This window comes from Oncorhynchus mykiss, chromosome 3, assembly GCF_013265735.2.
Source record: "Oncorhynchus mykiss isolate Arlee chromosome 3, USDA_OmykA_1.1, whole genome shotgun sequence".
Classification (NCBI taxonomy): domain Eukaryota; kingdom Metazoa; phylum Chordata; class Actinopteri; order Salmoniformes; family Salmonidae; genus Oncorhynchus; species Oncorhynchus mykiss.
Genome location: NC_048567.1, coordinates 55,444,184 through 55,458,008, shown reverse-complemented (window position 1 = coordinate 55,458,008; position 13,825 = coordinate 55,444,184). Strand labels below are relative to the sequence as shown.

The 13,825-nt window shown below is 47.3% G+C and overlaps 1 protein-coding gene across 6 annotated transcripts in view; it reads right to left on the bottom strand.

Moving 5' to 3' along the window:
• Nucleotides 1-13,825, bottom strand: part of LOC110504295 (DNA-binding protein SATB2) — a 66,396-nt gene that overhangs the window by 38,580 nt on the left and 13,991 nt on the right. For all 6 annotated transcript variants that reach the window (XM_036974637.1, XM_036974636.1, XM_036974638.1 and 3 more), the window contains 2 exons: nucleotides 7,747-7,971; nucleotides 2,845-3,060 (listed from right to left, as the gene is read on the bottom strand). In XM_036974637.1, coding sequence (XP_036830532.1) covers nucleotides 2,845-3,060; nucleotides 7,747-7,927 — 397 coding nt within the window. In that variant the 5' untranslated portion in view covers nucleotides 7,928-7,971. The remainder of the gene's footprint in view (nucleotides 1-2,844; nucleotides 3,061-7,746; nucleotides 7,972-13,825) is intronic.

The window sequence follows — 13,825 nt, the reverse complement described above, 5'->3', positions numbered from 1 at the left end:
CAATTGAGATTGCGTCATCTGTGGATCTGTTGGGGCGGTATGCAAATTGGAGTGGGTCTAGGGTTCCCGGGATGATGGTTTTGATGTGAGCCATGACCAGCCTGTCAAAGCATTTCATGGCTACCAACGTCAGTGCTAAAAAGCGGTAATAATTTAGGCAGGTTACCTTTGCTTCCTTGGGCACAGGGACCATGGTGGTCTGCTTGAAACATGTAGGTATTACAGACTCGGTCAGGGAGAGGTTGAAAATGTCAGTGAAGACACTTGCCAGTTGGCCTGCGCATGCTTTGAGTACATGTCCTGGTAATCCGTCTGACCCTGCGGCTTTGTGAATGTTGACCTGTTTAAAGGTCTCGCTCACCTCGGCTACGGAGAGCGTGATCACACAGTCGTCCGGAACAGCTGGTGCTCTCATACATGCTTCATTGTTGCTTGCCTCTAAGCGATCATAAAAGGGCATTTAGCTCATCTGGTAGCTAGCTATTCTAATTTGATTGATAACCTGAAATGGCTTTTTGGTAGCTAGTTATGAGGTTAGGCGATTAGGAACCTATCTGGGCTAGATAAATACCAACTTCATACAATTGCTAGGTGGCTAGTAGTATTATGAGAAACAACAACAACATTATCATTAAAAAAAGGACAAATCTGAGGGGGCACTTGCCCCTGTGCCCCCCTTGGGCATGACGCCTCTGATAATGAATGTAGTATTTTCAGCCCAAGATGAGTCATGTAGGGGACAGTAAGGACGTAGGGGTACAGAGTACAGAGTCTGTGGTTCAGGTGGTATGGCAGAATAAAGCAGAGAGAAGAGAAAATAAGAGAAGAAGAGTTCATGTAGAGCATACGGGTACGGTGGGTACAGAGTACAGTGCAGTACAGTGTGTTTCAGGTAGTTTGGCAGAGAGGAAAGTGACGGAAAGCAGAGAAGAAAGGAGTTCATTCAGACAGTGATAAGGGTTGTTGACCTTGAGCCAGTAAACAGGGATTACCTGTGCAGTGCCAGTCTATCTGTTATGATGTGTGGGTGTACTGTATGAAGTGAGGTCTCTCACGTGCGTCACAAGACATGAGATTTGTTGGTTCAAACTATAAATGACATGATACTTGAAATCCGAGCCTCTCCAGATGACACATTACTTGTCTGGTGAAAAAAGCTGGCGCCATGACAGTGATCATTTTAATGACTTATTTTGTTGGATAGCAATTATACTGCAATAAATACTACATACCAGCAACACAACAAAAAGTTGGTATTTTTCTGACACACAGGGGCGGCAGTTCAGTTATTGCCTACCGCCATGAATAGCCCCTAAGAATCAAATTAACAAAAGGATAGAGTAATATGGGGTGTCTTCATACACGCCATTATTCACACGCCATTATTCACACACCATTATTCACACACCATTATTCACACACCATTATTCACACGGCATTATTCACACGGCATTATTCACACGCCATTATTCACACACCATCACACGCCATTATTCACACGCCATTATTCACACGCCATTATTCACACACCATTATTCACACGCCATTATTCACACACCATCACACGCCATTATTCACACACCATCACACGCCATTATTCACTCGCCATTATTCACACGCCATTATTCACACACCATTATTCACACACCATCACACGCCATTATTCACATGCCATTATTCACACGCCATTATTCACACACCATTATTCACACACCATTATTCACACACCATCACACGCCATTATTCACATGCCATTATTCACACACCATTATTCACACGCCATTATTCACACGCCATTATTCACACGCCATTATTCACACGCCATTATTCACACACCATTATTCACACGCCATTATTCACACGCCATTATTCACACACCATTATTCACACGCCATTATTCACACGCCATTATTCACACGCCATTATTCACACACCATTATTCACACACCATTTCAGTTTAAGTCAATGTATCTCAGTTGACTGGTTGTGTCTATTGTTACCATATATCAACGTGAAGCAACTCCCTGCAGTTAGAATGTGCTGCATACTTTAGTGAACACAAGTAAACATCACTGTCCTCCTGGAGATGACAACCATGTGTGCAACAATAAATTCCACCATTATTATGTTCCTCCCCTAGACCTCTCACACATAAACATTCCCACACATACACAACGCACACAATAAAGCATGTGCATGTACTTAGATACATTTAGTCACACACATAGTCTTTTTGCCTCTTGGAGGAACTAGACTCATTATTTTTCAACTCTTTGTTCTGTGTTTAATGAGTTTCTCAGACTGTCTGTTCTTTAGTTGTGTTTTTCAAACATTCTTTACTTAGTCCTACCCTGAGAGCACAAAACACCATAACAGTCAGCGTATCGTCTGAACTAGTGTCCCTCATAGTCAATTATCGCTGTGTGCTCTATAACTCTTTGTGTAGCTGGCCTTGTCCTAGATCGGTGTGTGAACTGGTCCTAGATCAGTTGGAATACAGCAGTGCCAAAGCTGGAACTCAGTACCAGTTCATCCGTTTAGAGCTGGTCTGTTGCGTTTACTGGTCATAAATCAGTTGAAAATACACCATGTTCCAAGGTGATAACTTTAAGTGTAAAGTAAGCCTACAGTATGGGACTGACGTTGTGCATTGCCAGATTGCAGTGGAGCTAACTCTGTACCAGGTGTGTGTATGTGGGAGAACTGTTTGCATTTTCAGCTGTATTGCTAACTGGCCCTAGATCAGTTATAGCTCTAACTCAGTACCAGGTAGAGTCTTTGTGGCTGGTGCTTCGTTGATACAGTAGTCTGACTGTGGGTCAGTGTGTAGGCTACAGTACTCACCATGGGCCTGAGCTGCTGAGCTGTGGGAGTACCCCAGGGCCAGCAGGGCTGTCTCCACCAGCTGGTTGAAGAGGATATCTTTCCTGACCAGGACAAACTCAGCATGCTCCTCTCTATGTCCCTCCTTCCTCTCCACCTCCTCACGCTCTCGTTCACGCTGCATCCCTCCGTCAGACCCTGCCTGCTCTACCACACAGAACACTGGGATCATCAGACCTGGAGGAGAGGAGAGAGAGAGAGAGAGAGAGAGAGAGAGAGAGGAGAGGAGAGGAGAGGAGAGGAGAGGAGAGGAGAGGAGAGGAGAGGAGAGGAGAGGAGAGGAGAGGAGAGGAGAGGAGAGGAGAGGAGAGGAGAGGAGAGGAGAGGAGAGAGAGAGAGAGGACAGAGAGAGAATGAGAGAGAGAGGAGAGAGAGGAGAGGAGAGGAGAGAGAGGAGAGAAAGAGAGAGAGAGAGAGAGAGAGAAAGAGAGAGAGAGAGAGAGAGAGGAAAGAGAGAGAGAGAGGAGAGGAGAGAGAGACAGGGAAGGTAAAGAGAAATTGACGAGAACGTTAGTCAATCTTATGCTAAGAAGGTAAAATATTATATATTATATCTAATTAGGTATGCATGGAATACTTTATATATATTATAGGAGAAGTTCATTTGAAATGTGCTGATATAAATTACACGAAACAATCAATGGATCGTTTGAATGGCTGTTTATTCAGTTTTGTAGTATACTTTTGTCTCTTAAATCCTGTTCAAGTAATAGACTGCAGCTAATCTAATGGCAAGGATATTCTTTAGATTAAAGGTGAAATAAAAATGGATATGCAAAGACATCATAAAAAGTTAGCAGTTAGAGAATTACCATTTGAAGTGTCAATATCAATTGATTGAAAGCTTGAGACTGCTTAAGTATCTAAGTTATTTACATTGATTGACCGCCACAAGAGTACAGTTGGTGCTTTCTGGATCAAACACTAATACAAGCTATTGTGTCCATGATCAGTTCTTCCATCATTTAAAGTTACACAGAATTCAGTGGACTTGCTATGCCAGTTTCAACGGCTCTACTTTGGACGATTTATCGCAAGGCCTTGTAGATTATTTATAATTGAACTATTTCATGGATTAAGCTGGAGCGTGGTAACCGTTCCCAGAGTGATAATGGTCCACACAATGCCCACATACTTTTCTGTGTTATTGACTGTATGTTTGTTTATCCCATGTGTAACTCTGTGTTGTTGTTTTTGTCACACTGCTATGCTTTATCTTGGCCAGGTCTCAGTTGTAAATGAGAACTTGTTCTCAACTGGCACACCTAGTTAAATAAATGTGAAATATATATTTTTTCAATAAACAACTGCCCAGAGCCTTCTTTCACATCAGACCTGGCACCATGACCTGCCCACAGGTCACCAACGTTGGTTGGGCAGTAACACAGACTGTCAAAGATTGCAGTGAGTAGAGGTCAGGAGTTTTTCCTGGCCACATCAGCTGACATCTAGGGCTCTTTCGCTCCCAGCATCCAGGCATTATGTTTTTCACCCCATATTCAATATTGTTTCAACTGCTGTGGTTTTCTATGGACCCTCACCCTACTACAATAGTCATGTAGCGCACAGTAGAATGATAACCAGCGACGATTGCTAGTGTTTACAAGTTAACACAATAGTCAACATTTAAAATAATCTCATTCTTAATCTTTCATTATTTTATTTCTTATTTTTAGTACCACTCCCAAAATCCCACCCCACTATCAGATATCACAACAACCACATGATTCCTCCTTCACCAATATCCCTCTTTTTCCTGAAAGGCTTTTGATTGTAGGCCACCTGTCGACTGGCAATTAATTAAGGCTCTCACAAGAAATGAGGGTCTGAGCATTAGGCAAACTCCCAGCACTAATAATAAGAGTAGAGCAATACCACACGCACACGACGCAGCAGCGCCATTATAGCCTCTCTCTCTCTCTCCCTCTCTCTCTCTCCCCCTTGTTTTAATCAGTCAATTCCTATATTTCTATTTCCTCTCCATTAATCATCCCGGCTCCCAGTTCGATGGGCTCTTATGGAGTGAATTACACACTGGAGCTTTGTGCCAATTCAAGTAAGTGAATTTCCCCCAACAGGGAAATATAACTGTCAACACAGAGCAGCTCCAACCAGCTCTCTCTCTCTCCCTCTCTCTCTCTCCTCCCTTGCCCACTCTCTCCCATCCCTTCTCTCTCTCTCTCTCCTCCCTTGCCCACTCTCTCTCTCCCTCCCTCCCCTTCTCTCTCTCTCCCTCCCTCCCACTCTCTCTCTCCCTCCCTCCCCTTCTCTCTCTCTCTCTCCCTCCATCCCCTTCTCTCTCTCTCTCCCTCCCTCCCACTCTCTCTCTCTCTCTCCCTCCCTCCTCCTCTCTCTCCGCCTCTCTCTCTCCCTCCCTCCCCCCCTCTCTCTCTCCCTCCCTCCCTCCACCTCTCTCTCGCTCTCCCTCCCCCTCTCGCTCTCCCTCCCTCCCCCTCTCTCTCTCTCTCTCCCTCCCTCCCCCCCTCTCTCTCTCCCTCCCTCACCCCTCTCTCTCTCCCTCCCCCCCTCTCTCTCTCTCTCTCTCTCCCTCCCTACCCCTCTCCCTCCCTCCCCCTCCCCATCCCTCCCCCTCTGTCTTAAAGTCTGTGTCTATCACCCTCTTCTTCCTTTCCTCCAGATCTTGTTAATGGGGGGAATGTGAGGGAATGGACATGTGTAATACTGTATATACCTGAAATATATGCATGTGTGTGATCTATACTAAACAAAAATATTAATATGAGGAAATCAGTCAATTGAAATAAATTCATTAGGACCTAATCTATAGATTTCACATGATTGGGAATACAGATATGCCTCTGTTGGTTACAGATACCTTAAAAAGAAGGGGCCTCACAATGAGCCTCAATGAGCCTCTGTATTTTTGTGCATTCAAATTGCTAATCGATAAAATGTACTTGTGTTCGTTGTCCGTAGCTTATGCCTGACCACACCATAACCTCACCACCACTCTGTTCACAAGGTTGACATCAGCAAACCGCTCGCCCACACAATGCCATACACAAGGTCTGCGGTAGTGAAGCCGGTTGGGCGTACTGACAAATTCTCTAAAACAATGATGGAGGCGGCTTATGGTATAGAAATGATCATTCGGTTCTCTGGCAACAGCTCTGGTGGACATTCCTGCAGTCAGCATGCCAGTTGCACTCTCCCTCTAAACTTCAGACACCTGTAGCATTGTGTTGTGTGACAAAACGGCACATTTTAGAATGGCTTTTTATTGTTCCCCAGCACAAGGTGCACCTGTGTAATGATCATGCTGTTTAATCAGCATCTTGATATACCACACCTGTCAGGTGGATGGATTATCTTGGAAGGAGAAATGCTCACTAACAGGGATGTGGAGAAATGCTCACTAACAGGGATGTGGAGAAATGCTCACTAACAGGGATGTGGAGAAATGCTCACTAACAGGGATGTGGAGAAATGCTCACTAACAGAGATGTGGAGAAATGCTCACTAACAGGGATGTGGAGAAATGCTCACTAACAGGGATGTGGAGAAATGCTCACTAACAGGGATGTGGAGAAATGCTCACTAACAGGGATGTGGAGAAATGCTCACTAACAGAGATGTGGAGAAATGCTCACTAACAGAGATGTGGAGAAGTGCTCACTAACAGAGATGTGGAGAAATGCTCACTAACAGGGATGTGGAGAAATGCTCACTAACAGGGATGTGGAGAAATGCTCACTAACAGGGATGTGGAGAAATGCTCACTAACAGGGATGAAAACACATTTGTGCACAATGTTTTAGAGAAATAATATTTGTATCTGTATTGAAATGTTCTGGGATCCTTTATGTCAGCTCATGAAACATGGGACCAACACTACATGTTGCATTTATATTTCTGTTCAGCGTATGAATCTAGACATCTATTAATGTACTGTAAAGCTGAATGTGTGTATACTGTGTGAGTGTTCATAGGCCTACAGTGTGTTTGTGTGAATGCGTTCCATATTACACACCTGAATGTGAGAGTGCTCCATAGAACCTATATGCTGTATGTGACAGTGTGTGTGGCCCAGTCCTCATGGCTGGGCTGTGGTTTGGAGGAGACACATTGAGTTTCCTACCTTCGAAGACAACCCCTCATTAAGACGAACCATCCAGTCCAGCTGCTGCCAGGGCAAAGGAAGTGAAGTACCATCTCCCCGTCTCCCTCTTCTTCCCCCTACAGCATCACGCTCATCTCCAAGTTTCCTGTCTCCTCTAATATTCTCTATTGTGTGTGTGTGTGTGTGTGTGTGTGTGTGTGTGTGTGTGTGTGTGTGTGTGTGTGTGTGTGTGTGTGTGTGTTATATAATCTCACACATACATTAACAATCTTATGTATGCAGAGTGATCGATAACCTAGAGAGGAGTATAAATCAGCTTTATATAGCCATACTTTATTCAATAACCTCGGTGCTGTATAGTTCCCACGGCACTCTTATGGAACACACTAGATCTACACAGCACAGCCTGGTATGGGATTGAATGGATCCAAACTCAATGCTAAGGATTAGGCTTATTATACAGTCCTATAAAATACTGCAATGAGCCTTGTGAACTCTAGCGTGCATGGCAATGTGGAGTGTAACTAGGGCCAGGAGTGTGTCCAAAACCCTTGTTCTGGTCCTAGTTACCAGAGGGTAAGGGCCACAGAGAGAGAGTAAGGCAAAGACAAAGAGAGACTAACTATCAAGGCTGTGAGTGTGGCTGTATCCCGATTCTCCACACTTGCTCACTCCCCATTATAGATTTAAAAAGCATTGGATTGGTGTAAAACATTGGATGGAAGGTAGTTTCTATCAATGTGTACAAGTGCATACGGTGGGTGTGTTTTGGAGCATCCTACCTCCCAGAGGTCTGTGTGGGTGGCCGTTGTGGCGTAGGAGGCGTGGCCCAGTGGGGCTCCCATTGAGCTCCAAACGCCCCATCTTCCCTGGCGGGGGTCCACTGAAGTCCGGGCTGCTCCCCCGCCGCTCCCGCTCAGGACTGTCCTGCATGCGGGGGCTCTCCCCGCCACCACGCTCCATCCCCCTCCAACCACCAGGGGGGGCTACTGCCAGAGGGTAAGGGCCTAGAGGGGCACAGACAGCAGAGGGTAAGGTCCTAGAGGGGCACAGACATCAGAGGGTAAGGGCCTAGAGGGGCACAGACATCAGAGGGTAAGGGCCTAGATGGGCACAGACATCAGAGGGTAAGGGCCTAGATGGGCACAGACATCAGAGGGTAAGGGCCATAGATTGGCACAGACATCAGAGGGTAAGGGCCTAGATGGGCACAGACAGCAGAGGGTAAGGGCCTAGACGGGCACAGACAGCAGAGGGTAAGGGTCTAGATGGGCACAGACAGCAGAGGGTAAGGGCCTAGACGGGCACAGACAGCAGAGGGTAAGGGCCTAGACGGGCACAGACATCAGAGGGTAAGGGCCTAGACGGGCACAGACAGCAGAGGGTAAGGGCCTAGATGGGCACAGACAGCGACAGCAGAGGGTAAGGGCCTAGAGGGGCACAGACATCAGAGGGTAAGGGCCTAGAGGGGCACAGACATCAGAGGGTAAGGGCCTAGAGGGGCACAGACAGTGACAGCAGAGGGTAAGGGCCTAGAGGGGCACAGACAGCGACAGCAGAGGGTAAGGGCCTAGAAGGGCACAGACAGCGACAGCAGAGAGTAAGGGCCTAGATGGGCACAGACATCAGAAGGTAAGAGCCTAGAGGGGCACAGACAGCGACAGCAGAGGGTAAGGGCCTAGAGGGGCACAGACAGCGACAGCAGAGAGTAAGGGCCTAGAAGGGCACAGACAGCGACAGCAGAGAGTAAGGGCCTAGAGGGGCACAGACAGCGACAGCAGAGGGTAAGGGCCTAGAGGGGCACAGACAGTGACAGCAGAGAGTAAGGGCCTAGAGGGGCACAGACAGCGACAGCAGAGGGTAAGGGCCTAGAGGGGCACAGACAGCGACAGCAGAGGGTAAGGGCCTAGAGGGGCACAGACAGGGACAGCAGAGGGTAAGGGCCTAGAGGGGCACAGACAGCGACAGCAGAGGGTAAGGGCCTAGAGGGGCACAGACAGCGACAGCGACAGCAGAGGGTAAGGGCCTAGAGGGGCACAGACAGCGACAGCGACAGCAGAGGGTAAGGGCCTAGAGGGGCACAGACAGGGACAGCAGAGGGTAAGGGCCTATAGGGGCACAGACAGGGACAGCAGAGGGTAAGGGCCTAGAGGGGCACAGACAGCAACAGCAGAGGGTAAGGGCCTAGAGGAGCACAGACAGCGACAGCAGAGGGTAAGGGCCTAGAGGGGCACAGACAGCGACAGCAGAGGGTAAGGGCCTATAGAGGGGCACAGACAGCGACAGCAGAGGGTAAGGGCCTAGAGGGGCACAGACAGCGACAGCAGAGGGTAAGGGCCTAGAGGGGCAGGGACAATGAAGAAAGTTAAGCAAAACGCAAAAAGATCAGTCCAAAAAACTACCAAAATTATATATGAAATACAATCACTAAGTTTTCACTTCTACATACATACTGTAAAGAATATCCCTACCCCACACACCACGCAGACTTCCTCAGAGACAGAACAGATAGCCAAACATGTGGCTACTATCCTATCCCTGAAACCCCAGGCTTGTTTTTAAGGAGCCTGGTAGCTTATCTGCATTATCAACAAACAGTCAGGCTCAACAGAGACAGAGAGCGAGATAGCGAGAGAGCGAGAAAGACAGAGAGAGAGAGAGGTTCTGCACCAGCATGTGTGGGGAATGTAAACTAGGCTGAGTGGGTGAAGGTGGAGGGGATTGGGTGGTGGAAGGTCTACTCTAACAGTAAAGGATTCCAACTCTGACCCCACTCTAGCCTCGGTACTCGCAGTCAGTCAGGAGTGACGTTTTTGTCTGGTGTGTCCCCGAGAGAGACAGAAGAAGATATGTATAAATATACTGTGTGTGTGTGTGTGTGTGTGTGTGTGTGTGTGTGTGTGTGTGTGTGTGTGTGTGTGTGTGTGTGTGTGTGTGTGTGTGTGTGTGTGTGTGTGTGTGTGTGTGTGTGTGTGTGTGTGTGTGTGTGTGTGTGTGTGTCGCTGGATGCATCAGCGTGGGGCAGTGTCCTGGGATCAGTATAATTGGTCTGCCAAAGCGCTCATATTGGGATTGTCCATAAGAGAGGCTGCGAGGCAATAGAGGACACCTGCCAATTATCAAAGAGCAGAGAGAACACACACACACAAGCAAGCCAAATGGACCGGTCATATTTGCATACTAGTCTTTGGACACTGCCAGCCAACAATGTGTGTAAACTATGTCTGAGTGAGGGAGAGAGAGTAGGGGGACAGAAAGTGAAGAGGGAGAGAGAGGAGAAAAGAGTGAGAATTGGAAAGGGGTACCCACTGAAGAGAGATGGTAAGAAGGTATATTATTTTATAGCACCTTTTATTTAGCAGCCTACGTTACAAGAAATGTGGGCGGCAGGTAGCCTAGCGGTGGGGCAGGAAGAAAACATTTGCTAGTTCCAACCCCCGAGCCCGACTTCATTAAAAATCGGTCGATGTGCCCTTGAGCAAGGTAACCCTAATAGCTCCTGCAAGTTGCTGGATAACAGCGTCAATGTTAAACAAAGAGAAAAGTAGTAGGGGAAGAAAATAAAAATATGATTATTTTGGGAGCAAGAGGGATGGCCAAGAAAAACATAAATGTGAAGAAAGATCATAACACATGTTTGAAAGAGAGGGATGATCTCCATCCTCTTCCCAACCAAAGCCCCCACCCTCCTGATCGTTTTTACAGACCTAGTCTCTCTCTCCCTGCTAACACTGTCATGAGTCCCCACAAAGACATCGTTTTCACACTGTGGTCTCTCTCCCTCTCTTCTCCTTCTCCCTCTCCGTCTTCTCCTTCTCCCTCTCCCTCTTCTCCTTCTCCCTCTTCTCCTTCTCCCCTCTCCCTCTTGTCCTTCTCCCTCTTCTCTTCTCCCTCTTCTCTTCTCTTCTCCTTCTCCCTCTCCCTCTTCTCTTCTCCCTCTTCTCTTCTCTTCTCTTCTCCCTCTTCTCTTCTCTTTCTCCCTCTTCCTCTTCTCCCTCTCCCCCTTCCTCTTCTCCCTCTCCCTCTCCCTCTTCTCCCTCTCCCTCTTCCCTTCTCCCTCTCCCTCTTCTCTTCTCCTTCTCCCCTCTCCCTCTTGTCCTTCTCCCTCTTCTCTTCTCCCTCTTCTCTTCTCTTCTCCTTCTCCCTCTCCCTCTTCTCTTCTCCCTCTTCTCTTCTCTTCTCTTCTCCCTCTTCTCTTCTCTTTCTCCCTCTTCCTCTTCTCCCTCTCCCCCTTCCTCTTCTCCCTCTCCCTCTCCCTCTTCTCCCTCTCCCTCTTCCCTTCTCCCTCTCCCTCTTCTCTTCTCCCTCTCCCCTTCTCCCTCTTCCCTTCTCCCTCTTCTCTTCTCCCTCTTCTCCCTCTCCCCTTCTCCCTCTTCCCTTCTCCCTCTCCCTCTTCTCTTCTCTTCTCTTCTCCCTCTTCTCTTCTCTTCTCCCTCTTCTCTTCTCCCTCTCCTCTTCTCCCTCTCCCTCTTCACTTCTCCCTCTCCCTCTTCTCTTCTCCCTCTCCCTCTTCTCCCTCTCCCTCTTCTCTTCTCCCTCTCCCTCTTCTCTTCTCCCTCTCCCTCTCCCTCTTCTCTTCTCTTCTCCCTCTCCCTCTTCTCTTCTCCCTCTCCCTCTTCTCTTCTCCCTCTCCCTCTTCTCCCTCTCCCTCTTCTCTTCTCCCTCTCCCTCTTCTCTTCTCCCTCTCCCTCTCCCTCTTCTCTTCTCTTCTCCCTCTCCCTCTTCTCTTCTCCCTCTTCTCTTCTCCCTCTCCCTCTTCTCTTCTCTTCTCCCTCTCCCTCTCCCTCTTCTCTTCTCTTCTCCCTCTTCTCTTCTCCCTCTCCCTCTTCTCTTCTCCCTCTCCGGCTCCCGCATGGGGCAACGCCTCTCATTTCTCCAATACAGAGGACAAAAACACCGCCGACCACGGAACCCAAAGAAAACTGCCCACATACACCTCCAATCTGAGAGGAATTACGAGCTTGGGTGAAATGTCTAAATGAATAATAAATTAAACACATTAGCCTTGGCGTGATTAAGAAGAAACTTTGCGTGGGCCCAAAAAAAGCAAGTGGCTGAATTCCCTGGTGTTTAATAAGATCGTGGCTGAATGGCTGAATTCCCTGGTGTTTAATAAGATCGTGGCTGAATGGCTGAATTCCCTGGTGTTTAATAAGATCGTGGCTGAATGGCTGAATTCCCTGGTGTTTAATAAGATCGTGGCTGAATGGCTGAATTCCCTGGTGTTTAATAAGATCGTGGCTGAATGGCTGAATTCCCTGGTGTTTAATAAGATTGTGACTGAATGGCTGAATTCCCTGGTGTTTAATAAGATCGTGGCTGAATGGCTGAATTCCCTGGTGTTTAATAAGATCGTGGCTGAATGGCTGAATTCCCTGGTGTTTAATAAGATCGTGGCTGAATGGCTGAATTCCCTGGTGTTTAATAAGATCGTGGCTGAATGGCTGAATTCCCTGGTGTTTAATAAGATCGTGGCTGAATGGCTGAATTCCCTGGTGTTTAATAAGATCGTGGCTGAATGGCTGAATTCCCTGGTGTTTAATAAGATCGTGGCTGAATGGCTGAATTCCCTGGTGTTTAATAAGATTGGCATGAAGAAATATGAAGGACCTTTGAATGGAAAGAAATGTGCTCCAGTGCTAGTACAGTAGTTTGTCTCTCTCTCTCTCTCTCTCTCTTCCTCTCTCTCTCTTCCTCTCTCTCTCTCTCTCTCTCTCTTCCTCTCTCTCTCTTTCTCTCTCTCTCTCTCAGAATTCACATGCTAACAAACTGGCAGCTCTGTTCAAGAACAATAGAATAGCCATGTATAAATGGTATTGCTATAATACACCGTCTAATGTAAACAGCTTCAGGAACAGCTATTCAACTCTCTCCTCCAATATAAACTGCATGGAGGGAAATTGGCTCCCAACCTCCTGTAAACTAGATGATTATTTACTAGCCACCAGGGAGGATATCATTTGAACAAGAAAGGACAAAAGGATCTACAAGGAGAGTAATAGGCTAACCCCAGTCACAGTAGGAGCTTTAATCTATTCCCTGTACTTTTATCTTCTGCATAACCTCTAATCATTGTATTTTGAAAGGGCCACATGCCTCACTCACCCTGTACTCAGCTCCCCTCACCTCTCTCTCAGTACATTTGCGACAAACCTCTCCCCTCCAACAAGTCCCAACCTGACCCTCAGGAGCCGACGATCCCAATCACCACCTCACTGCCGCCTGCCGGCATCTCAGCGCCCTTCTTTCCTTCAGAACCTCCTCCACCATAGTCACAAATATTTGAGGAGATAAAAAAAAAAGCATTTCACATTTTCTCGTGCCCACATACTGGGTGGCGACCTTAGAGGTGGTGTCAACCTCAAACACATCTACACCGAAACCTGTTTTAATGTGACCCAGCGACGTCAACTTGTACTGATGAGGCCGATGCAGCCCAGAAGACGTTGCTTTGCCTCTCCAATGTCCTGACCATTAACCTGTCTCAAGACTAGACAGACCAAACATACAGACATACAGAAGCAGCCTCACTTTACAGTATGAATATCTACAACAAACACTTCTCTTTTCCTTCAAACTCAGTGATCCGGTGCAACATTCCCTTTTCTGAATTATGGATAGTGTAAGAATGTGGAGTATATTAAATATTAAACCTGGTGCCAGACAATGCCTGTGGACCGTACAGAGAACAGAGCACAGCCGCCCATGTCTCATAGTGTCATTGTTTTCCTCCTTCACAGGACAACATGGGGTTTCACCTTCAATGGGAGGGTGGGAGGGTTGGGAGGGGGGGGGGGGTCTGTGTGTGTGTGTAGTTCTGTGTCTTAGCCTTACAGTGGAAAATATGAGTGTGTAGACAAA